The 23,796-nt window shown below is 42.8% G+C and overlaps 2 protein-coding genes across 3 annotated transcripts in view; one reads left to right on the top strand and one right to left on the bottom strand.

The window, feature by feature from the left end:
• Positions 1 to 7,885, top strand: part of THBS4 (thrombospondin 4) — a 45,836-nt gene extending 37,951 nt beyond the window's left edge. For both annotated transcript variants that reach the window (XM_066181239.1, XM_066181238.1), the window contains 7 exons: positions 1,218 to 1,411; positions 1,687 to 1,865; positions 3,263 to 3,311; positions 3,411 to 3,607; positions 4,109 to 4,281; positions 5,594 to 5,733; positions 7,673 to 7,885. In XM_066181239.1, coding sequence (XP_066037336.1) covers positions 1,218 to 1,411; positions 1,687 to 1,865; positions 3,263 to 3,311; positions 3,411 to 3,607; positions 4,109 to 4,281; positions 5,594 to 5,733; positions 7,673 to 7,734 — 994 coding nt within the window. In that variant the 3' untranslated portion in view covers positions 7,735 to 7,885. The remainder of the gene's footprint in view (positions 1 to 1,217; positions 1,412 to 1,686; positions 1,866 to 3,262; positions 3,312 to 3,410; positions 3,608 to 4,108; positions 4,282 to 5,593; positions 5,734 to 7,672) is intronic.
• A 3,467-nt stretch (positions 7,886 to 11,352) lies between these two features.
• SERINC5 (serine incorporator 5) overlaps positions 11,353 to 23,796 on the bottom strand; it is a 41,742-nt gene continuing 29,298 nt past the window's right edge. The window contains exons 11-14 of the mRNA XM_066182496.1: positions 22,296 to 22,362; positions 19,132 to 19,171; positions 18,300 to 18,447; positions 11,353 to 18,045 (exon numbers count right to left, since the gene is read on the bottom strand). Of these exons, the coding sequence (XP_066038593.1) occupies positions 17,898 to 18,045; positions 18,300 to 18,447; positions 19,132 to 19,171; positions 22,296 to 22,362 (403 nt within the window). The 3' untranslated portion in view covers positions 11,353 to 17,897. The remainder of the gene's footprint in view (positions 18,046 to 18,299; positions 18,448 to 19,131; positions 19,172 to 22,295; positions 22,363 to 23,796) is intronic.

The following is a 23,796-nucleotide window of genomic DNA, read 5'->3' as shown; positions in this document are numbered from 1 at the left end:
AGCATTTCCAATCTTGGGCCAGTAGCTGCCAAGGCCGTCAGCATTTTAGTCTTAAATTGATATGTCTTTGTTCTTTTTCCTGTTTTTAAAAAAAGGACTTTTTTCCCCCCATAAACCTCACTAATGTGTGTCAAGCATTTCCTGCGTGAAGCATGCTTAACCTTGCAGTAGATACACATGCGTGGTGCTTATTGCATTTTATCTCATTATTGTGCAAACATTGATTACTCTGACCTAAAATTAAAGCACATTTCTTAAGCAAGAGGAGGTGTTTGGGAATATTCCTGTCTAATAGCCATAGCATGACCTTGATTTGGCTGCAGGTCACTTCTGCTCTATCTGTGCTACAAAGAAGCTACTAAAGGAAAACATGCCTGCTAATTGCTAGAAAACAAATTGGTTTTGGTGTGCATACAAACCACACCACACTTCAGGCAGGTTTTTTTCAGGGATGCACTTAACAGTTTGGATGGAGAAGTTATGTAGCCACCGTGTAACTTCTTGAACCCTCTTCTGTAGTCTATGTCCCTGTGCCTACAGGGAGCCACAGACTTTCTCATGTATTTCTTACTGCCCACCCCCCCTTCAGGATTGGCAATCATTCACTTTGGAAAAAACCTTCAAGACCATTGAGTCTAAACACTAATGTAGCAGTACCCAGTCCACCATGGAAAACTTGCTATGCAGGAGGGTGAGAACAGTGCTTGTTTTAAAATAAGTCTGATTTCAGGTGCTCATGTAGAGTCCCTCATAAAGTCTCATTCACACTCACACTTGGATGTTCATGAGCACCAAGACACATGTGCATTTTAGACAAGGGACACAAGGTGTCCCGCTCTTGCTGTCCCCTGAGTGCCTCTGACAATGACACTGTTGGATGTGTCTTTCATGCCCTTTAGGAGTGGATGTTGACTGGGGTCTTGTGCTCCTGTCTGTTTCCCACACCATGTAAGGCTTGTTTTTCTTTTCCCTGAGAGTTTTTATAGCTCCTGGCTCAGTCTTTGCTTTCCTGTCACCTTATCTTATCTGAGTTTCTTTGTTCCTACTCTCCTTGCAGTTCAGCCACCTGAGCAACAACAGGTTGTGTTCCATTGGTCTGCTTCCAGCTCCAGAGGTGCCCGTGGTGTGTTTCCCCCTAAGGTGTCTGTGCTGTTCCCCTGTGCGCAGGCAGGAGCTGATGCTGGAATACCGTTTCTTTTTTGTTTCCGTGCTTGCAGCGATGGTGATGGGCACCAGGACAGCACAGACAATTGCCCTACCGTCATTAACAGCTCCCAGCTGGACACAGATAAGGACGGGCTGGGTGATGAGTGTGATGATGATGATGATAATGATGGCATTCCCGACCTCCTGCCCCCGGGCCCTGACAACTGCAGGCTGGTCCCCAACCCAGGGCAGGAAGATGATAATGGTAAGATGGGCCTTCAGGAGCCATTCTGATTCTTGCATACATCTCTAGACTGTGTGCACCAGGATGCCACGCAGTCATTACCAATGCATACACTCATCCCAGGAGCAACAGCAGCACTCAGGGGCTCTTTAGCCAAAACAGAGGCACTTTCTCAGTCACTGCAGCCAGCAGGGCTGATGCTCTGTCTGCTTTTTGGACACCCTAATCCCATGGCTGGGCCAGGTGTGACTACTTGCTGCACCATAAATCTCCTTTCCCTTCTCTGATGCATTCAGGTGATGGAGTTGGTGATGTCTGTGAGTCTGACTTTGACCAGGATACAGTGATTGATCGTATTGATGTGTGCCCTGAGAATGCAGAGATCACCCTGACAGACTTCAGGGCCTATCAGACGGTGGTGTTGGACCCAGAGGGGGATGCACAGATTGATCCCAACTGGGTGGTTCTGAACCAGGTAAAAATACACTTGGTCTTTCTTACCTGTCTGAGAGAGATAATTTGAAAACCACAATAAAATTGACTCTGTAATTGCTGGACCTCTGGCAGACATGAAAAGTGGGAGCTGTTGGTTAGTTGACTATTTTCAGCAGTAAAAATGAAGGAGTTTTCCTTTTGATAGCCTCCAGGCTATCAAAATTGATGCTCCTCATAATGTAAAACAGCTACATGCTGGCCAACTTACTCTGGGTGGATTTCACTGGTGCCAGAAGGCAGATGTGTTACCCTGCTGAAATATTTCTGTAGCAAACAAGTTTCATTAATCCTTAATTTAAAAGTCTGACATGCTAAATAACAGAACATTTCATAGAATCATAGAATGGTTTGGGTTGGAAGAGACCTCAAAGCTCATTCAACCCAAACCTGCCATGAGCAGGGATACCTACCACTAGACCAGGTTTCTGAGAGCTCTAGCCAGCCTTGAACACTTGCAGGTTTGGGGCGTCTTTGGGCAACCTCTTCCAGTGCCTCACAACCCACACATTAATTTTTTTTCCTCATTCCTAATTTAAACCTATTTGCTCTTACTTTGAATCCATCGCCCCTTGTCCTATCACGGCATGCTCTTGGTAATCCCTCTCCATCTTTCTGGTAGGCTCCCTTCAAGTACTGGAAGGCCAATTAGGTCACCCCAAAGCCTTCTGTTTTCTAGGCTGAAAAAAATCCAATTCTCTCAGCCCATCTTCATAGCAGAGGTGCTCCATCCCTCTGATCATTTTTGTGGCCTCCTCTAGACTTGCACTAACAGGTCCATGTACTCCCTGTGCTGGTACTCCAGAGCTGAATGCAGAACTCCAGTACCACGAGATGGGGCTGGTAACTTATTTACACTAACGAATTTTAGCCTTCAGGAAGCTAATGTGTTATGAGTCACAGCGAACATGCAATTTCTTCCCATTGCAGAAGTCTCTGCCAAGCCAGCTGGGATGCATACATTTTCCTTAACCCAGTCCTGGCAGTCAGTTTAATCCTGAACTCTGTGATCCAACTGTATGAGCTAAGCCTAGGAAAAGCTCTCTTTCTCCCACAACCCTCTTCCCTTGCACCCCAGTTTTGGTCAGATTCAGATTTCCAGAAGATTGTGGTAGGGAAAGAAAGTATCAAAATACCAGTATGACTAATTCTGCACTAGGAAAACTGACAAATTGTTCCCTTAGCAACTCAGGCTATGCAAGCAGCTGAAACATTACTATTCAATTATAGTTCTCACTGATTTTAGTTCAGAGCTACAAGTGTCACAGATATGTTGTGAGCAAACAGAAGAGAGGTGCTAGAGGGAGACCAGAAAAGGCTGTCAGGCTTAGCTAATCCAGCTTGCCACACATGCTAACCACCCTGAATTTATCCTTACAGGGGATGGAAATTGTGCAGACTATGAACAGTGATCCTGGCCTTGCTGTTGGTATGTAGCCTCTTCTGAGATTCAAGTTACACAGCAGAAAACGCACAGAATATGAACATGTGTTCTGCAGAATCGATTTTAACTCATGTGTACCCTTAGGTTACACGGCTTTTAACGGCGTCGACTTTGAGGGCACTTTTCATGTGAACACAGTGACAGATGATGACTATGCTGGCTTTATTTTTGGCTATCAAGACAGCTCTAGCTTTTACGTCGTAATGTGGAAGCAGACGGAACAGACGTACTGGCAAGCCACTCCCTTCCGAGCTGTTGCAGAGCCCGGCATCCAGCTGAAGGTACTGGTGGTGGCCCCTAACTGAGGACACAGTGCTCACTGCAGCCTGGCTGTGCCACCTTGCCATGTGCTGGCCATGGGCTAGGTCATCATGCCATGCATAAGCCAAGCCACTGCACTGTGTGTCAGCTGTGCTGCCCGACTGCTGTTCTCTCTTGGCAGCTGCTGCCAAAAGGGTCATCAGGCAGCTGCCACACAGCCCTTTTAATAGCACTGTTTTTAAAGGAGCTTCATCTTGTGTTTCTGATCAGCTGGAGCCTTTAGTCTCTGCAGTGATTGTGCTCTGACCCTGACTGGTCAGATGGTCTCCTCTTCCTTTGTCCAGGTACCCAGCTGGTTGCCTTGTCCACGTAAGGCAGTGGCTGAGGCTCCAGAGCAGAAGTTAGGGGCCTGTTAGCAGCAGAGAGGATGCTTTGCAGACCTGCATCTCACTAAAAAAAACTGTTGGCTCCTGAAAGTGGCTTTCCTCTGTCATCAGTGTTGGAAAATTGTATTTTTGCAGGCTGTGAAATCGAAGACAGGTCCTGGTGAGCACCTCCGCAACTCCCTGTGGCACACAGGGGACACCAATGACCAGGTCAGGCTGCTGTGGAAGGACCCCCGGAATGTAGGGTGGAAAGACAAAGTCTCCTATCGCTGGTTCCTGCAGCACAGACCTCAGATTGGTTATATCAGGTAAGAGAAGAAAGGATAGATAAGGTGAGTACAGATACATGTCTGCCTAAACTGTAATTTCTCAACACCTGATTCAGGTGATAACCTGATAATTTGTATTATGTCTCTACTGATGAAGCCTTGTAAAAAATTAGACTTTTGGAATTCCGCCAGCAGCTCTTTTCTTAGACCATTCCACGTTAAACCTCTTTGTATGGACCATCTATCTCTTTTAATTGTGCCTTACCCAGATGAGCTCTTTTCTGGCTTTAATACCTTGTTTTCCAAGCTACTGCTGGCCACTTATCTGAAAAGCGATGTATTTCAAATTTTCTTAACTTTGAAATTTTAATTGGAATTGGGATAGTTCATTTATGTATTCTAGGATAACAGAATAAAAGTTGTCCTCTTAGAAGTTGTGATTCTAACTAACAAGTAATTATCCTCATGTCATAGATTTGACATTACTCAGCATATAGTCAGAAAGTTTGTCAAAGCTTTGTAATGCATGTTATATATTCTTAGTTTATGAAAAGACATAGGAACTTTCATTCCCTTCACCATTTGCTCTTTTCTCATATGCGGAAATGTATCAGCAGTATCCTTATCCGCAACAGAGCCCTCCAGGCTCATCCACCTCTAGGTCATTTACCCACTATCCCATAGGCTGAGGACCTGATGTGGGCAGTGCTGCAACAAGCAGCTCAGCTGGCTCCAGCTGCTCAAGCCCTAAACACAGAGCACACACTGGGAAGCCGGTGTGGCACAGCTTTCACAGGGCTATTTGGGAATTTGCTGATGGGTTTTCTAACAAGAAGATGCTAGATCAGCAAAACTCCAGTTCCTGGAGTTAATCACAATCACATTTTTAAAGAAATCTCACAGACAAGTTTAAGATCCCAGTGGTTTGTTTGAAACTTCCTATTACAAAAAAAAAAAGTTCAGCTTCAAACTTTGCAAGACAATATCCATCTAGCCTTCTTCAGCTGATCTAGTCAGGTTCTCCTATCACTGTTGACTGTGGAAAACTTCAAGAGCTAAAGCACTCAGCTGGACTGAGTGTAGGGGAAAAAAAAACATTCCAAAGCTTTATTAGAGTATGTAGAAACCCCTCAAAAAACCCTCCTTTGTCTGGCTCTTGCTAGCATGCAGCATTGCTCCAGTTCCCAGCATACAAGGAGCTACCCTAACTCCTTAACTGCTTTTTCCACCCTGGGCTAGATGGGAGGGATAGCATGTCCAAGAATAGAGTCTCCATGGAAAACAACATTGCTTTCAGGAATGTTGCAGCCTTAGAGAAGACCTAATAGAGCCTCTGTTTGCTTTCATTAAGGGCAAGGTTTTATGAAGGCTCTGACCTAGTGGCAGACTCTGGTGTAACTATAGACACCACGATGCGTGGAGGACGGCTTGGAGTTTTCTGCTTCTCTCAGGAAAACATTATTTGGTCCAATCTGAAATACCGCTGCAATGGTAATGTTGCTCTTAACACCATTTTAGCTAACAACTAGCAAGTGACAATGAAGAGCCAGTAATACGGCTGTTGGATTTAAGCTACTTAGCACTCTTTCCGTTGCCCTTCCTTTACAAGTTATTCACAGCTGTGAAATGCCTCCCCTGACACCAGCAGCACACCGCAGCCCAGCCAGACAGGAACTAACACCTCACAGCTGCTCCTCCCAGAGCAGTCACTCTGCTACAGAGAATGTGCCATCTGAGGGGAATAGCTGTCATCAGAGAATCAGGAATGCTATATAAAACCAACTGACTGTGAGAGCTGTACACACAATAAATACACTGACATCATCGTGTGTGTAGATGCCTTGAGCTTTGACTACAAGGTGAAATACACCTGGAGAGCCAGTGAGCTCAGGCATCAGGCATCAATATCACTTGTGTACTTGCTGGCTGGTCCTGTTGTGTAGGGGCACAAGATCATAAGATGCCTTTCCTCCCATGTGGGAATGCTCCTGATTCTGTGAGAGTGTGCTGGCTCACTTCTCTTGGGGCAAGAGCCTTTTAGCTTAGCCCTGATCATCCACTATATAGAATAACTTGAACTTTCAGCATTCACACAGAAGCTGATCATTTTAGGGTATTTCTGTCCCAGCAGCAGTTCAGGTAACTTGAACTGGGGCTGAAGGGGCTGCCCCTCCTCCTCTCAACATTCATACCCAGCCTTTGGAAAATACTCTACCAGCCAAGTTGGAATAGCTTCCCTGTCTGCTTTCTGTGCATCCAAGAAGCCCAGCCCAGGACTGCAGGGGACATGGCCACTCTGTGGTGTGTTATGCTGATGGACTCTGGTACTTGGACACTTAGTACACTTAGGCTGGCTCTTGGAGGTCACAGTTAAACAGGGAACTTCTAGACAGTAGTGCTTACAAATAAAAATTACTTCTTGTTTTCAACAGTACTGTGGTTTTTCAGAAATCGGGTATCAAAGCTGCCACTGAGTCACACTGATTTATAAATGTCAGTGAGCAGACAAGTGGTATTGCTGCAGGAGCTACATGAAGTCAATGAAACTCACTCAGAAAGACTCTGAAGTCCCACAGTATCTCTGTTTTCATATCAGAGCAATTCCGACATTATGCAGAAAAGGCTTGAAAGGAATTTCAAGCCTTTTAAAAGTGCTCAACAAAAAGCAAGGGACTTATCCCCTGTTTCTACATACTGTGTGTGTTCATACACATCCTTTTGTTGAGTTTAGAGCTAGCCCCCCGGAATGAGGGTGGAAATAATAAGAGTGAAGTTGAGGTCATGCAGTTGAGCTTTGTTGCTGTGACTCCATTGCTGGCCACAGCTTTAACTCTGTGGTTCTCTGTGGCTCTCCAGATAAAATGTTCTGCAATCTGGCAAAGGCAGACTGCAAATAAAGCTTCAAACAGCACTGTAGCTGCTCTTATGACACTGATCCATTTCCAGCTCCCTTGTCCAAGTATCAAGTCTTTATGCCAGTTGCTGTTGGTCCTGGGGCTAATGCTTTTTGTCCCTTCTTGTGGCCTGGGAAACCATCACAGGGAAGTTGAATTAGGATACATGAGAAACAGAGATGCTGACACTACTACTAATATGTCTGGCATGCAGAGCAAGACAAGCACTTCTCTTGTCTTTCTGGTCAGTGTTTATTGATAAAAAATTAAGAGTGCTAGCCACAAGGTTTTCAGAGATAGGTAATTTGAAGACTGATAGTAGTCCTTTGTGAGCTGGCACTGTAGCACTCACTGCCTTGTTAGCCTCTTCGTGTTTTCCAGTGGTATACAGCTGAAACTTGAAAACATTCCATGTTCATTCTTAATATGTAAACAAAAGAGATGCATGTTACCTAAAAAGAGAGTAGGTGGGTAATTTAGGTGCTCCTGAATTTTGTCAGAAAAGACTCAACTTTTGCATATTTTCCTGTTTTCAGACACCATCCCAGAGGACTTTCAAGAATTTCAAGCGCAGCAATTAGGTGTTGGGGATATTTAAAAAGTAAAAGCAAACTAACATTGCTATTGCAAACAGTAAAACAATATATTTTAAATCCGTATATGATTTTTTGTTGTCAGCGTGCACACCGCAGCTTTGTTCTCATTGATGTGACTATGTCAGACTTTTTTTTGTATAAAAGTAAAAATAAAAAGGATACAAAATAGACTTGGGCCTCACTTCTTTTCGAATTTCCCCTAAAATCTAAAGAGCATCATGTGAATGGAGTGACAACTTGCTTAAAACACTCTCAAGAAAAGTTTGAATCTATTGCCTTTTTTGATTCAGTATTAAACAGGATGGGGAAGTGACATTTTCTCTACCTTGAACGTGTTCTAAACAACAGGTTGCATCTGGTAATGAAGTGGTTTGGAGCTGTTTGGCTAAGCCAAGTAGGACCTTTCCAGTACTCCTAGAAATACGCTGTATCTCCTTTAGGACATTTTAAGGCCTTTGGAGACTGTTACCTTTGGCAGACCTCATCTGCTTAAGCAATGTAGTAGACCTCCCACTCCCAAAAATTGTAAGTAACACTATCACATCCTGGAAAAGCAAAAAAGCTGACAGCAGAGCATTGCAGTCATATCTTATGACTTGCATGTGATTAAAACAAATAAATAAGAAAAAAAAAATACTACAAAGATAATAAATGCAGAATCACCCTAGATAAAACAATCCTAACTTTCACATACACAAAGCCAGGCTTTGGCGTGTCACCAGAGCCAGGCTCTCTTGGCAGGTACTGCAATATTATGCAAAGAAGTTACTAAACTAAAATCCCAAAACATTGCATTAAGCATTAGTGACTGTCAGGAAAGAACTGAAAACAGCCAAAAGAAACTGTATCACAATGCACTCTTTAATTTGAGGTGCAGAAAGGTGTTACTACAATGTGCATTTTTACAACATTCTCTTTCAAAATGGAGCTAGGAGGGGACGGAGGACCAGCTCCAAGACCTGTTGAATAGATAGGACAGTTACTTTAAAAATAACTGTATATTTTTAAAATAACTGTAGGACGATGACTTTAAAAAGGACAGTTGGAAACTTCAGCCTGGAGGGAGGGGGAATACAGTGAGAGTTTTAAAATCAGAAGTAACCCTGGGAAAATGAACAGTCCTAGCTCTTTCCCAGCACAAGGATACAGGGGAAATGCTGAGTTAAATTATCAGGTGCGAGCATCAAACAACAAAAAATGTTTCTTGCTCTCAATACAATAAAAATACCCTTAAGGATATTACAGTCAGAGGCTTTGACTACTGGCAGAATTTTCCCACAGGCTCCTCCATCATTGCCAAAGTTTCTTGAAGCCAGGTGGCCCTAGGAGCCGTCCCATGAGGATCCCAGAGTCCCGTTACAAAAAGCACAACGCAGAAGTATTCCTTTGGTTCAGTGCTTCATGATGAAAGGTCCTCCAGTTTCAGTCCTCCTTTCCCCTTGGCATCACTAAACCAAACCACTCACCAGATGTCTAAGGACTAAAAGGCTGTTTACTTTGGAGCAACACAGAGGGCATTGTCAAATTATACTTAATAGATGACAAAAAAATGTGTTTTCCTAGCTGAGCATGTAACTGCAGTATTGTTCATTTATGAAGGAGAACACACTCTGCAAAACAAATTTACTTCTTCCTCATCATACATTTTCATTTCACCAGAAGCAGCCCCTTCTCCAGGCAGAAATCCTCTCTGAATGGTTTGGGCACAGCCTGTGCAGAAGGCAGTCACTACACCCACCCACACCACCACTGCAGAATACTGCAGTGCTCATGTTTTGCACAAGTGGTCTCCTCACAGTGGATGCAACAGGCCTGGCCCACCCTGACGTGTCTGCAGCATGGGCAGCACACACCAGCTCCATCAGAAAACATGACTGCACTCGGCCTTCAAATCTTTGCCAGCTCCAAAGCTCTGCTCAGCCCCCCTGTCTGCAGCCAGAGCCTCTCCTTCTGCTACAGTGGCTGGGAGGGAGCACCTGGCCCTCTGCCTTATCAGCTGGCTTACCACCATGGAGCTTGCCTGTTTACAGGCTCTCTTGCAGTCCACATCCACTGGAGACTGGAAGGTGAGATACAGCCTCTGGCTCTCAGGCTGCTGCCAAAGGTAACTGTGAAACTGTGAGCCTCCAACCACCCCTGACAGAAACCCTACCGGGCTTGCAGTACAGACAGCCACAGATAAAAGTTGCAAGTCAGACATCCAGAACTTTCATTTCAGAAGATGCTTTTGGGACCTTAGGATGGGATGTTGGAGCTTACACAGCTGGAGCTGTGTCTGTTACATTGATACACCAGCTGCTGAGCAGCCTATAAGCGCAAGAGTGAAGCCAGCTGTAACAAACATTTGTCCCAAGATCACAGTCTGGCCTTGGGAAACTTTCTGCCTCTCACATTCTCATCAGAGACTGTGCAGTCCCTTTTAAAAGTGTTTAAACAAGCTTCTCTAGCATCACAATCCCTTTCTGGACTATTGTGCAATGCAGACATAGCTCCATGTGTGGCCTTTGGCAAGTGAAGACACTACCAACACAGATCTTAAAAACTGAACATGTAGCTCACTCTTGACCCCACCGCCTGCACAGCAGGGCTGCATTCAGCTGGAGCAGCAGCTGTAACTACTTTGGAGTTCAGAGTACTGCAGCTTCTGCACCAGAATCCACCCTCTCAACAAAGGTTAACTCTTTCCTGTGTGCTGCAAACACCATGGCAAACACACTTCAAAGTGCTTCTGTTCCCTGAAGACCATCTGGTTGGAATCGAGAGGAGGGAACATCCTGCCAGGATGCTGCAGTGTTGGCTGAGGGCACTGGTGGGCAGACTGGCAGGAGGCTGTGGGGCACAGGCACTTGACTGTTTCAGCCCTTGGGCACCACTCAGAAACCTGCCTCTGCCTTCCTCCGAGGTCCAAACACCCTCTCAGCTCCATGCACCAGAGCTCCCTCACACACCAGGAGCTGCACAGGGAATAGCAGCCACCATTGGAAGCTTGGTCAGCAGTTTCTCAAAACCACAGGGAACTGTGTCCTGGTGTGGGTCTGGTCACCTCTCTGGCATGGCTGCCACCAGTACCAGGAGACAGCCTGCAGCTGGCCCAGGCTGAAACAGGGCAGGGATGGTGAGAGGGAAGGAACCACCACCCCATGAAGACAAAGCACTTTGCCTGGTGTGGATCTTGGCATGTCTAATTCAACAGCTGCCCACCCCACCATCTGGGCAAGTGAGGGAAATAAAAAGAAAAAAAATCAGAGATATGTGTCTCAAACAGCTGCACAGTGCTTCAGTGCTGAATCAGCCTTGAAGATACTTTGCACTGCCAGGGTATCTTATTGTGCACATCTCAGGGAGCTGGATTGTATAGAACAGATGCCATAACTGTGTGCAATCTGCCATCATCTAGAATCACACACCGGAGAAATACAAAAACAACATGGACATTGAAGACCTCTAATATTCCACAGAGCAGCTTTTTTTTGTTAAAGATTGAAATTTAGTGAAAAAAAAGGGATCAACCAATTTACTTTTACTGGCTCAGTAACGGCACAGCCCATATATTTAGATTATTTTAAACATTTTTTCTAGAATGAACTTACTTTGCAACTTTAATGTATCACAACAATTCATTTCAAATGTAAGAAAAATTTTATTGGTCCATTAAACATTAAACCTATAACAATACATTCGCTCAGTATACAAAAGGAAGTGTCCATAAAAACCATTAACATGCTAAAAAGGCAAAGCTGTTGACTATTTTACAAGTAAGATCTTACAATTCTGGAATCTTTACTAATCCTTAAAAGTCAAACTGTTACAGTTACTAAAGACCACAACACTTGCAAAAAAGTTAAATAAACCAGCAAACTTGCACTTCACTGGGCTACAGTTTAATAAAATAAAACCACACATACACACCAAAAAGTTCCCTTGAGATATTAAGAACCTTGAAAAAGACTAATTAAAATCCCCTCACCATTAAGAAAATGTGTTTATATTTTGACTATTTTGCATCCAGTTTTTGAACATGGCATATATGAGACTGAACACCACACACCAGTGGTGAACAAAAAGCAGACACCAAACCCATATGTTCCTAGTAAATCTTTCTTCAGCTTGTATGTTACAAAAGTAGAATGATTTTATCTGGAAGTAAATTCTCTGCACTTTAAGTCTGCATGGATGTCCAAAGGACACCAAAGCACCTGGACTTGTATTGGTAAGAGGAAAACTAAAGCCATGGTATATCAAATGATCCATTATTTCCTCATAGTTTTCCAAAATTCTTGGCTTCACACTTTCTTCTTGGCTTCAGGCTGAGGCTTCTTTGGCAAAAGCATGTGCTGCACCCTGCAGCTCTGGTGAGCAAAAGCCCTGGAAGCTTTAGGCTGCTGGAGTGGTTTCAAAGCTGATGAAAGTGGCTCTGAACAAGTCTGTGAAAACGTCTGTATGCTACACACTGGGAACTATCAGAGACTGGCAGGCAGCAGGGAAGCCAACATGGCTTATATCTGAAATAAATTCTAACTTTTTAAAAACAACATTATTGAACAGGTGCGGAAAGAATCAAATCTAGACTTGATAAAAAAACCCCGAACAAATGGGATTTAAGGTCTACTTGAAACCTACAGAATTTCCTTGGGCATTTGAAAGCAGACATCATGCCAGTCTCCCAAAATTGCTGCTTCAAACTTAGTACAATGTGTCTACATCCCCATCCTGGGGCACTTGGGCACCTTGCCATGAGGATGTAGAAAACGCAGAGACATACCAGTTCCCAAGCTACATATCCTGTTCCAAGTAAAAAAAGCTAAAGCTTTCTAAGCACTTGACCCCTGGCATTCATTTGCACAGTCATGTGAAACACTGAATTCTAACTACTGTTTACAAAACTGAAACACAAGTAAAATGTCATGGTGTTCATTATGTGTTTCCCTCCCACAAGAACTTGTAGGCCACTTCGGAAAACAAAGACACCGTTTTCCCGGAGGAAAACCGATCCATGTAATAAACTATGATCCTTGACTCTGCTTCAGTGCTGCAGGTTGTCCTGCTATGAAAAGGAAAGGATCTGTAAAACTTGGCAAAGAGGTCTTTTTAGGAGTTTCTAGCACCAAAGACATCCCATTTGACAGGCAGCAGGTTGTCTGGGAATGAGGGAGGCTTACACTACCTTTAAAAAACAAATCCATGGAGAAAAAGGCAAGTAAAATGAGGAGACACAGCCTCCAAGCGAAAGACACTGCTTCTTAAGCCCAGAAAGAAAATGAGAGCAAAATTTTAGCTGTGGATAATCTCAACTCATCTAGCCACAAAGGTGGTGATATTTTGCTTCATCAACTCAGGAGAAAAGCCTAGCAGTTTGTAAAATATTTACAGTGGAGTTTAAAAACAGTGGACTACGTTGTTGCTGATCTGTTCAGAGATGCCCAGGATACTGTGGGCTGTTAGCCGAAGTTCAAGCAGCACTATCCTAGGTACCCAAATTTTCCTGATGCCATCATTCAAAGCCAAAGAACTGTTAAAAACCAGCTTTTTCACAAGTGCAATGTTTGCTTCATTAATAGAAGATTTCTAGCCCAGAAATGGCTGCAGCAGTAGCTGACAAAGCAATTACACATGCGTGATTTATAATCTCAAAGCGCTAATAGATTTGTAAAAAGGTGCTAAAACACAAAATAAATAAATAAATAGACATGCAGTGTTTATGATTCTGCAAGGGGAAAAACCCTTTCTCTGGACTATGCCTACATTAGCAACACTGAATTCTGCATTTTAGAGGAAAGCAGCTCAACCCAGCCAGGATTCACCACACTAGCTGGGCGTGTACAAGCTGTTTGAACCTGACAGAAATGCTTGAAGGAGAAAGCCGAGAGTATCACAAACATGCATTACCTTTGATGTGCGATTGCAGTGGACCTCCTTACTTGGCATCCAGCTGCAAGGGCTGCCTGCACACTTTGAGGAACTGTGTGGCAAACAGCAAACAAGCATACCCATCTGCTTTCCACACATCCCTAGTAAAGTTTTACCATCTTATTTGTTAGTCCAGTTACTTGGATTCAGACACTTGCTCTCCGAGTCCGTCCCACTTATTTCACCCCAAACAAGAACCAGTCATGACTGCGGCTCTTGGTTGCCTTCATGAGGAAATTAAAATTGTTCCAGTCTCAGATGACAGTGCAGCTGTGAAGTCTCAAACAATCTTTACGATGGCAAATTTGGAAAAGTAGAAAAAAGCCAATAAAATTGTTTCACCTTCCCAGCAGGACTTCTGTCAACACTGTCTGTCTCTCCAAGAGTCCACTAAAGATAGCGTTAGTTAATCAAATTTAAATAGAGGAAATTTAGTATAGGGCATGTTCTCTGGTCTTGCTGTCTATGTAAGCTTCCTCACTTCACACAGCCCAAGACCACTAGGAGCCAGAAGTGCTGCACTGCTTTCATCTGGGAACAAATACAATGAACAGTCATGGTACAAGGCAGGATAGACACCATGCCATGAACTGCCTCAGCAGACAGTCACCTGCACTTTCAGGTATGGGGAGAGAAGGTTAACTGTTTACAGCGTAAATGTAAAACTAATCATTTATTTACAAAAGCATCAGGCTACTTGTGAGTTTTCCCACTTAATTCTCCACTGCACAATAATACCTGAAGCAGTCTTATCCCCAAAGGTTTGTCAAACACAGATTGTTTGGTCTTCCACGTGCACCCCGGGTCTCATTGTGCCTTGTACACTGGTGTAAGGTACAAGGCAGCACCACCCAGCCACAGGCTCAGTCCAGGTTTTCCAGTTCTAGTGCCACCTGAATTAATAGTTATCACAGCAGTAGGTATGAAGGCACTTCTTAAAAAGTTTTTTTTTTAAAAGCCCATTTGCGTGAACTGTTTGGAATCTGTGGGCTGGGAATTTGATTCCTTGACCCGAGCCGAGGATTTTATTACGTAGTTGCACATGGAAGTTCACAGTACAGATTTTACAGCAAACACTAAGGCTGTAACATTTGCCTGGCCAGCAGGAAGCCTTGTCTTGGTGAGGAACTAGAGTCTTTGCACACCCAAGTGCTACTAGTTACTGATTCCTTAAAAAGGCCTAGAAGTCCACAGCTGCATCTGGGGCACCATGGACGCACAGGCCCTCAAAGTTGTTTATTTTGGGAGGTTTCCCCCCAAACATTTGCTCAAAGTAGACAAAACTGTGTAAACAGGCACTGCCCTATTCCCACTCTATATATGCCTGCAGATCTAGATGCTTAAGGTCAATAGTTGGCAGTAGGGAATGATGAAGAAGCAGCTCAGTGAGGTGAGTGCTGTGTAAGGATAGACTCATGCCTCACTGTTTTTTTTATAGCCTTGTTTCCTCTGTGCAAAACCTATTTCCCTAAACACAAACTACATTAAAAAAAAAACAAACAAACAACAAAAAAAAAAAAAAAAAACCAAAAAACCCACAACGAGGTGCAGAAAGCCCTGAAGCAAAAACTACATAAAATAAGTGTTTCTGTAAACAAGAACATCCAAGGACCAATATCAGTATTAAGATCATCCACATTTGTGATGGGGATGCCTGCTATCAGAACCAGACAACAGGAACCTTTCCCTGCCTTATAACTTGACATAGAGCATGCCTTCCTCTGTAAAGCTCCTTTCCCTGATTGTTCTGTTACAAAATACATGGCTAATTTAGGAAAAAACAGACAAACAAACAAACAAAACCCACACACACAAAATGCAAAAACAAAAAAAACAAACCAACCTCAAGTTGGTTTCTCATAGTACAACATATGTGGCACTGGAAGGCAAATCCTGCACACCTCTTAGGATCTCGCAAGGCATGAGCCTTGACTATTTCAGTTGTAGCACTCAACTACAGCACTGGACGAAAACTGTTTGTCAGAATTGCCGCTGTGAGTTAGGTGGGACAACTGTTAGTCATCATTGCACAGCCCACAAGCTCTTTTCTTAGAGATTATACAGATAAATGCTTCTGGATTGAAAAAGCATTAATAAAGGCCTTCTTCAGCTGCAGAGGTATCTGCTCAGCAAGACTCTAAATGCAGGCAGAAATGTTCTGACAGGCCCCCATGCTAGCAGAGCTCTTGGCAGGATCAGAACCTCCCAGCAGAAGCAAACGGAAAGAGAAAAACCTGCCTCCCTGTCCAAAGATATTAGTTGCTTTTCTCACTCAGTGTCAAAGCCCAGCTTCAACTGCTTTTTAAACTCTTGGTGCAAACAAGAAGAACAACGAGGCAGTCATTGCTGGACAGACTCCTCCTTCCCTCAGATCTCAGGACATGTATTTTGAGCCTCTAGTCACTGAGATGGGTGGCATAAGTAGACAGGACTGCAGACCTGAAGATTTTGTTTCAGGTAAGAATGCACAGGGTGGGGAAGATCACATCCCTAGAAAGCTCCAAACAGGACAGTAGCCCTGGGATACCTTAACAAGGCAGCTAAAAATGCTAATGAAAACAAGACCAGAATCAAGATTCAATATGTTAAGATTACTCACCAGGTGGGCATTAGCCATTAATTATTCCAACAGAAAAACTAAGGCATGCAAATCTTTTGGCCGACCCATTGGCCTCCATGTTGTGCTTTTCTTTGATTTGCAGAAAGCAGTGGATGAAGATTTAAGGCTCAATCACAGTTTTTTAAAAAAGAGAGCTGCTAAACTGGTTGATATTTTACACTGTATATGTGTGTGAATACATATGTGAGAGAGAAAACAAAAACCATCAGGACTAGCTCAAGTCATAAATTCAACCCACCAGAATGCAGATAACTATAGGGGGTTCAATCTTTTTCAGCATTCAGGGCATTCGAGCTGTTGTTTTACCACCAAATAATCTGCTCAAATTAATTTTAAAAAAAGGTGACAAGGTAGTGTTTAATATCATCAAGTCATTTGGACTAAGGCAGCTGCTTGTTATATTTGTGTCTTCTGGTTTTGCTTTTCAGACTGCTTACTCCAGTGCTTGGAATAGAAGTTCTACAAAAGAATTTCTGTCTCCATTAATATATTGGTTGGCTAAGTCCCATCCCAACAGCAAAACTAATATTGACAGAGGAGTATAAAAATATAGCAGTTAGAAAAAATACTTTCCAGTCAACACACAAGCAGAAAAGATGACACACTATAGTCCTTTTCTGACCATCAATGCATCTAAAGTATTATACAACTAGTCATGGAAACAGAACTGAAGACCTGGGAGACCTTTAGAGATAAGCTGAAACAGCAGGGCAGCAAAGTAAATGAGCACCCCACTTTTACATTTAACAACAACTAGCAGTGCTCCCGTAACTATCATTTTCTCAACAGTAAACAATGTGAATAAAGAATGTACCTTATCTTACATACCCATGCAGTACACTCAACTTTTGAGTGACCTGGCGAAGCAAACTTGGACAAAATTCAGTTTCAGAATTTGTGTGTAGAACTCCCCTTCAGTTATTACCTGGGCTAAATTTGAATTGCGTAAAATATCCAGGTGCCTTTAAAGTATTAATAGATTAAATACTTTACTATCATTGGTACATTCCTTTCTCTATCTAGGTATAAAATAACTTAATATATTTAATCCTTAGATAAACAATTTTTAGTAGATGCTTTGGCAGCCAAATTTTATATATTCTCTTATTTCTACAGAAGTATTTAGATATGCTTTTGGAAAAAAAATTATCTGGATACTACTTACAAGAATTATATGCTGTACAAAACAGCAATCCAAATCATCACTGCAAACTGTAAAATAAACAGTTAATGAAAGAGTATAAAAAGGGATGAATGCATATTTGCTGGAAGATACCAAACATTCATAGGAAGTAAGAAGATACCACCTGCACCATAAGTTTTTCTTTTCTTGTCAATGAAGCCAGAGAAAGATTGTCAGTTATTTGAAGAGTATATCACTTATTCCAGTTTATACAACAACTGTGTTTTCTACACACCACACATAAGCATTGTAAAGTTTTGAAACAGATTTGTTCCCTTAGGCAATCCTTGTTCATGATAATAAAAAAAATGGTAGAAAAAAGTCTTCAATCATTTGTTTAGTCTGACTAAAAAGGTAATAACTGGTACACTATGATAAGTGGGGAGCAGGTGTTTCCTCATTCCAAAAAAAAAAAAGGGGGGGGGGGGGGAGACTTAAAATGACCTTTTGACTGTTCACACTGAGAACTCTCTGGTTGGGCAACAGAGTGGAGCAATAAGAGTCCATAAGTACAGACAGACACAAACCCAACAGGAGACCATCTTAATCCAGAAGATAGACCAGGTTCCAGTGAAGAATTTTTCAATCTGAGCACTTTCGTAACTGTTAATGGGAAAAAAGAAATAAAAAAGAATGACACAAAATACTTTAACAAGGTTAACCCACAGAGGAAGAAAGGGAGAGCAGCCCTTTGTAGAGCAAGATCTTGCTCAAGAATGCCCAAGAAAGACTTGTAACGTCTCTTCAAACTTCTACCATCAGGATAGGAAACACCCAAACAGCAGAACTTCCCGTTCACATATTTCCCCTCTACACAGAGAAACGTTAATTTCTCAGCATTAAAGAAATACACTTACTGGAACCAATGAGTTACTGTCATCATCACATAGAGAGAAGCCAGGAAGAAAACAAAGTGGAAGTAGGCATAACTGTACACTGTGCCCTTCTTCTCATCGTAAACCACAGTCTGGCCTCCCCTTTTTTCAACATGCTCTTCAGCATCAGCTGTAAGAGACAGGAAACAAAGCTTTGCAAATGCAATGAGAACTGAAAACAGCAGCTGGCTTCAGGGAGAACACAGCAAAACATTTATGGTGTGCTTTGGGAAAGCATGATTGACACAGAGTAACACTTGAATATTTCCTCAATCTCAGGGCATGGGCCTAAACCTTGCGTCAAAAACTGGACTAACTGAAATCCTGTCTTGTAACAGTTTCCTGGTTTACTGAGTAGATTTTGAACATTGAGAGCACACAAATTGCTCTACCTCTGCAGTATTTTTCTGGCAAGTCCAAGCTTATTATCCTTATTGTACCAGGTTTGCAAACAGGACTCTTCCCTTCCTATCTCACTCCTGAACTGCAGTCCCTGCAGAGCTGCTGAGCCTAAAGTCCAGCAGCTAGTTACACCCACAGCCATGCAAAAAACAGAGATTACTCTTTGTATGTTGCAGGAACCAAATGTACTTTAAATTATTAACTAGCCTAGTATTTTTGAAATGGTGTTGTGACATCTCTTGCTTCCCTCTTCTGTAGCCTAACTTGGAGCACCTCCTCTGCTTCAGTTTGCATTCAGTACTCTATTGAATGAGGGTACAAGCAGCTCTCCATCCACAGCTGTGTCCCTACTCTCTCGGCTTTGGTCCAAAAGCCACAAGTAAGGTAAATTGTGCAGTGAAAACATAATTACCATCTCCGTCAGGTACACAGCAAAAGCAGCAACGAGCTACCTGTGGAACAGACAAGAGGAAGGGAGTAAGAACCTGTGCAACAGCTGGGGAAGGAAGGTCTGTTATGTCTAAACTACAGACACTAATTTAGGAAAGTCTGGTTTGTATTTCCAACCAGCACAAAACTCAAATTAGGGTTTGTCCAGTAGCTCAGAACTTCAGTTTCCAAGCTTTGGAAAAATCTGCTCAGTGAATTTGAAGAAATGAGCCAGTCTTTAAAAATTACCCATTTTACATAACTCTAGGTCCAACACAAATGCAAATGCAACACAGATCCAAATAATTATGACAAAATGATAGGAAAGCTACAACAAAGCACATTCATATTTAGGGGACTTATCTATTTAGATGTGCACAAGTGCTTTTTAGGACATTTCTGTGCTAAGATAAAAGTAAAAGGAAATTTTAAAGCTCTGATGCATGGGTTGGAAATCACAATTGTACCAGTGTAAGTCAGAAATGTACTTCTCTTTGAAAGATTTTGCTGAAATGGAGCCAGAATGAGCACAAGAAGAATGAGTAAAAGGAGAAACCTGGTTTTACTATTTTATTAAAATGAAGATTTCCTTTTTTTTTTTAACCTGATGAAGAAAGAAAAGCTGAAATTGATGCTTTCTGTGTTGAATGATAATGTAAATGGAGAAAAGGTGTTGACCATCCAATAAACAAATTTAAGTGTATTTCCTGCACCAGACTACAGTAAAATTCAGCGTTTTCCGTAGTGCATAAGAAATATTATTTGTACTGATAATATCCTCCTCTGGGATTTCTTCTGCTTGTGGTCTGACCAAGACAATGAACCCTGTTGGGAAAACTCACTTCCCTATCACATCAATCAGTCTTTATCGTATGAAAGTGCATTAACATTGTTTACTTTTATTTGTTCACAGTATACTGTACAATGTAACGAGGCACTGGAATTTCACTGGACACTTCGGTATTGTTCACGCTTAATTAAAATAAACTAAAGGACAGCTCAGTCCTGGAAATACAGACACTGCTTCTTTGAAACTTAGAGCTGTCCAGGAAGGATAAAACATGGCCCCAGAGAGCCAAGGTAAGGCCAGCATCCTAGGGCCTCTAAAACACCTTTGAAACCATACCAGCATCATAGATAAGTAGCTGTCTCAAAACTGACTTAAAGAATGTCTGGCAAGACAAGCAGCAAGACTGCTGCAGAAATATAGTTGTTTTGCAAAGTTTTATTATGATTAGTAATAATGGTGTGGATGCCAGTGATTAGTCAAATCATGCAGGACCTGAATGCCTGAAGGGTAGAACACCTTGTGTAAAACCACGTTTGGGGTGCCCCACTTTGGTTGGCACACCACACAAACATGAATAAATATTTATGCTTTGCACTTCTAAACTTTATGTTTTAGCTTATTCCCTCTTACAGGGACTGGTTGCACATTTTCCCAGACAGCAGGTCTTTGAAGTAAAATGTCCAGCAGAAACATCAAGTGGCAGGTTTACCTGCCTATCCCTAATTACCTGTACTCAATGGGTTCATAAACTCAGGGAAAGACAAAAAGCTCATTGTTTTTCAAAAGACTGTCCGAGACTTTACATAAACCCCTCATTCTCTACCTCTTTCTACTCTTGTGCCAAGCCTCACCTGCAGTGCCAACTGGAGTTATGCTCGGGCTGCACTCACATTCTCAAGCAGGCACTGGGCTCCCTTCAACATTTTAACCAGTTGTAGTTAAGCCGTGGTGCAGACAGAGTGATGAAATCAGCAACCCGAGCACACCCACCCCTAACCCTTAACACTCAGCTGCCTCCAGCAGACTTGACAGACCCTCTCCGGGCTGGGAGACAAAGGCCCTTTGCCACAGGAATGGCAATCAAGAGTGCAATTAGTTGCTCTTCACCAATCCTCCCTTTATATTTACATTTAGGGGCTCTTATGTAACAGGGAACTAAAAAACCCAACAGCCCAGAACTAATCCAGTGGGCAAGTACTCTGGCTGACGAGACGGATCTCCCCGATGAGGGGTCAGATCCCAAACCCGTGCTGCGCCACAGGTCCCAGCCTTCCTGCTGCTCCTCCACAGGGCACAGACTCACCCCTCTGGCAGAGGAGGTGCAGGGGCACAAATGGAAGCTGTTTTCTCTCCCGTGCTCCCTGTCCTGTCCCTCAGCACAGGGTGGGAAGGCACAGGCCCCATCAGGACCTGCCTCAGACAGGCCGTTCCTGGTCTTGATGCTCCATGCCCAGCTGGCAGCGAGCGCTGGGCTGGCACTGGTGCCCTGTCCAGCCACAGCAACCTGTCACAGGGAAGCTCCCCAGCACCCTGGCACTCCCACACTGGAACATGCTCTGCTTCCCCACACCCAGCTATGCAAACACCAAAGGCCTCAACAGGTACCTCTGCATTCATGAACTCTCACACTCTGATTAAAGACTTGTGAAATGGAAGCTAAAACTGTGGATGCAAGTAACACCAATGCAGAGAGAGCGAGGGATGGAGACTTTATCATCCAAATACACACATGTATTTGAAGAGCATCACTAGCAAGCCTAAGAAACTGCTACTTAGCCAAAGCCCACTCATTTCTCAGAGTTTTCTGGGTGTTCCCAGGACAAAGAAGCCAAAGAAACAGGTAGGTGGAAAGAAAGAAACTTGCACAGCTGAAACGAGGACAAGAAATAAGATCAGAGATTAAATTATAGGCAAAAAGAACTACTTATGTATGGAAATAGAAATAGGAGGTAAGAACTTGGGATCTTAGTTGCTACAAAAACAAATGCAACCAGGATTGAAAATGTTCAAGAATGCCTCCACTTTTTCTTCTGGTAGCTTTCCAGCACGCTTTACCCTAAAATGAGAGGACATGAGCTCATGTTGGACATGAGATTTACAGGAAGCCTGCAGGATGCTAAATAAACTTCAAGAGCAGCAAATCATTTCAGTACATAAAGGCACATCCATGGGACCAGCAAGACCTGCAGAAGGGCCAATGTGGACAAATGATCTGATGAGTCCATACCCAGAGGCACATAGCATACAAGCATACAAGAACAGCTTCTGTTTTCAGATTACTGGCCACAAAAACAACAGCAATAAAAGCATGGGAAAAAGTCTGCACAAAAATCCTGTGTGAAGAAGCAAAAACTCACTTCAGTTTCAGCTGTAGCATATATTCCTTTCAGTGCCTCTGAGCTTGCACGTGTTGTTGAGGTCAAACTAGGAGGAAAAGAAGACAGTGTCAAACCTCTGGGCAAAACGACAGCCTCAACAGGGTAACTCTTCAACATCACAGCAAACAAAAATAGTCTACTCCTATGTCTTAGCTAAGCATTTGCATGGATGCAAATCAAGCACTAAGTATGTGAGACGTTTGTCCTGCACTAGGTATAAACCAGCCTGGCAGATGGCCACTGGCCAGCTCAGACTGAATCACGAGCTTAAAAGTAGGTCACTCCTGAAAGGTGATGAATTCACCTCCAATAGCAGCAAAATCTAAGTGCTCCAATTTGTAAGCCAGAAGAGATCTCCCCTGCTGTGCACAACCAGTGCTTTTATACTCAGTTCACAGCCATCACTTTGACTCAGCTTTTCTGTAAAGGCTTTGCCAGCAAACTCACAGGTTTCTGGCAGCAGTCAGTTTTCAAAAGTAAATTACCAGCTAGTGTTGTCAGTGTACCAGTTCCTAGAAATTACTTTCTTGCATGACTCTAGTTATCTGGGGGTGAATCCTTTCTACTTTCTTCTGACAGGAAACACTTTCTTGTCCAGTCCTACCCTTTTAGGATATGAAATGCAAACTTCTCACTACCCACCTTCCTACTCAAAGGAAGGCTTTGGTGTACACACTGAGCCTTGGAAAGCAATGCTTCAAAACACTCCCCTTGAAGGTAGTCTTTTCTCCCCAGCTACATGGTAGAGTTCAGTGGCCAGCAACATGAATATTGTCTGTGTGCTGAAACACCTCCCTGGGGCACTGGAAGTGCCCTTCTAATGTGAACGAGATCCATGATATCCATATTTATATATTTTATATCAGAAAAATATGGAAAAGAATAGCAATAAAAAAACCCCTGGTAAACAGAAGAGTAAGTCTCTTGTTTTCAAGTTACAAAAATATGAAGAGGTTTCTGTATGTGAATTTTGAAGTGGACTGATTCAGAAGCAGAACCTGCCCAAAAACCTGCAGCAGACAGGCAGTGCTGTCTCCTGGCAAGCTGCACAGCCAAAATAAATGACACACCACCTTTCAATCACCAGCAACTCCCTGTCCCAGAGCATAACTTAATTTATCGAAGTGAGCTGCAATAATACAAGATAAGCATCAAAGGCGAGCATCATGAAGGGTTTTTTTAAAGCAGATCAATGGCAAATCCTGATGGCAATACTGTGCTCATCATCTGTTCAAAGGAAGCCCTAAACCCTCCCAAACAGTTTGTTTGTTTTAAAGACCTTCAAGGACAGTCATAGCCTCTATCAGGAGGCTACAAAAATTTCAAATACATTTTTAAGGTGAATATAGCTGTATAGAGTAAATTTAAGAGTTTAACAGTGAGATTATTTGGGATCATGGACAGGTGGAATTTTCTTCCCCTCTGCCTCTAGATCTAAACTGCCCTATTTGATTTTAATGAGATATATTTGTTTCCAAAG

The sequence above is a fragment of the Chamaea fasciata genome, unplaced genomic scaffold (assembly GCF_029207755.1).
Source record: "Chamaea fasciata isolate MVZ Bird 193981 ecotype frontalis unplaced genomic scaffold, bChaFas1.0.hap1 SCAF_4, whole genome shotgun sequence".
In the NCBI taxonomy this organism is placed as follows: Eukaryota; Metazoa; Chordata; class Aves; order Passeriformes; family Sylviidae; genus Chamaea; species Chamaea fasciata.
The sequence above is the reverse complement of the archived record's forward strand: the minus strand, read 5'-3'. Positions and strand labels throughout refer to the sequence as shown.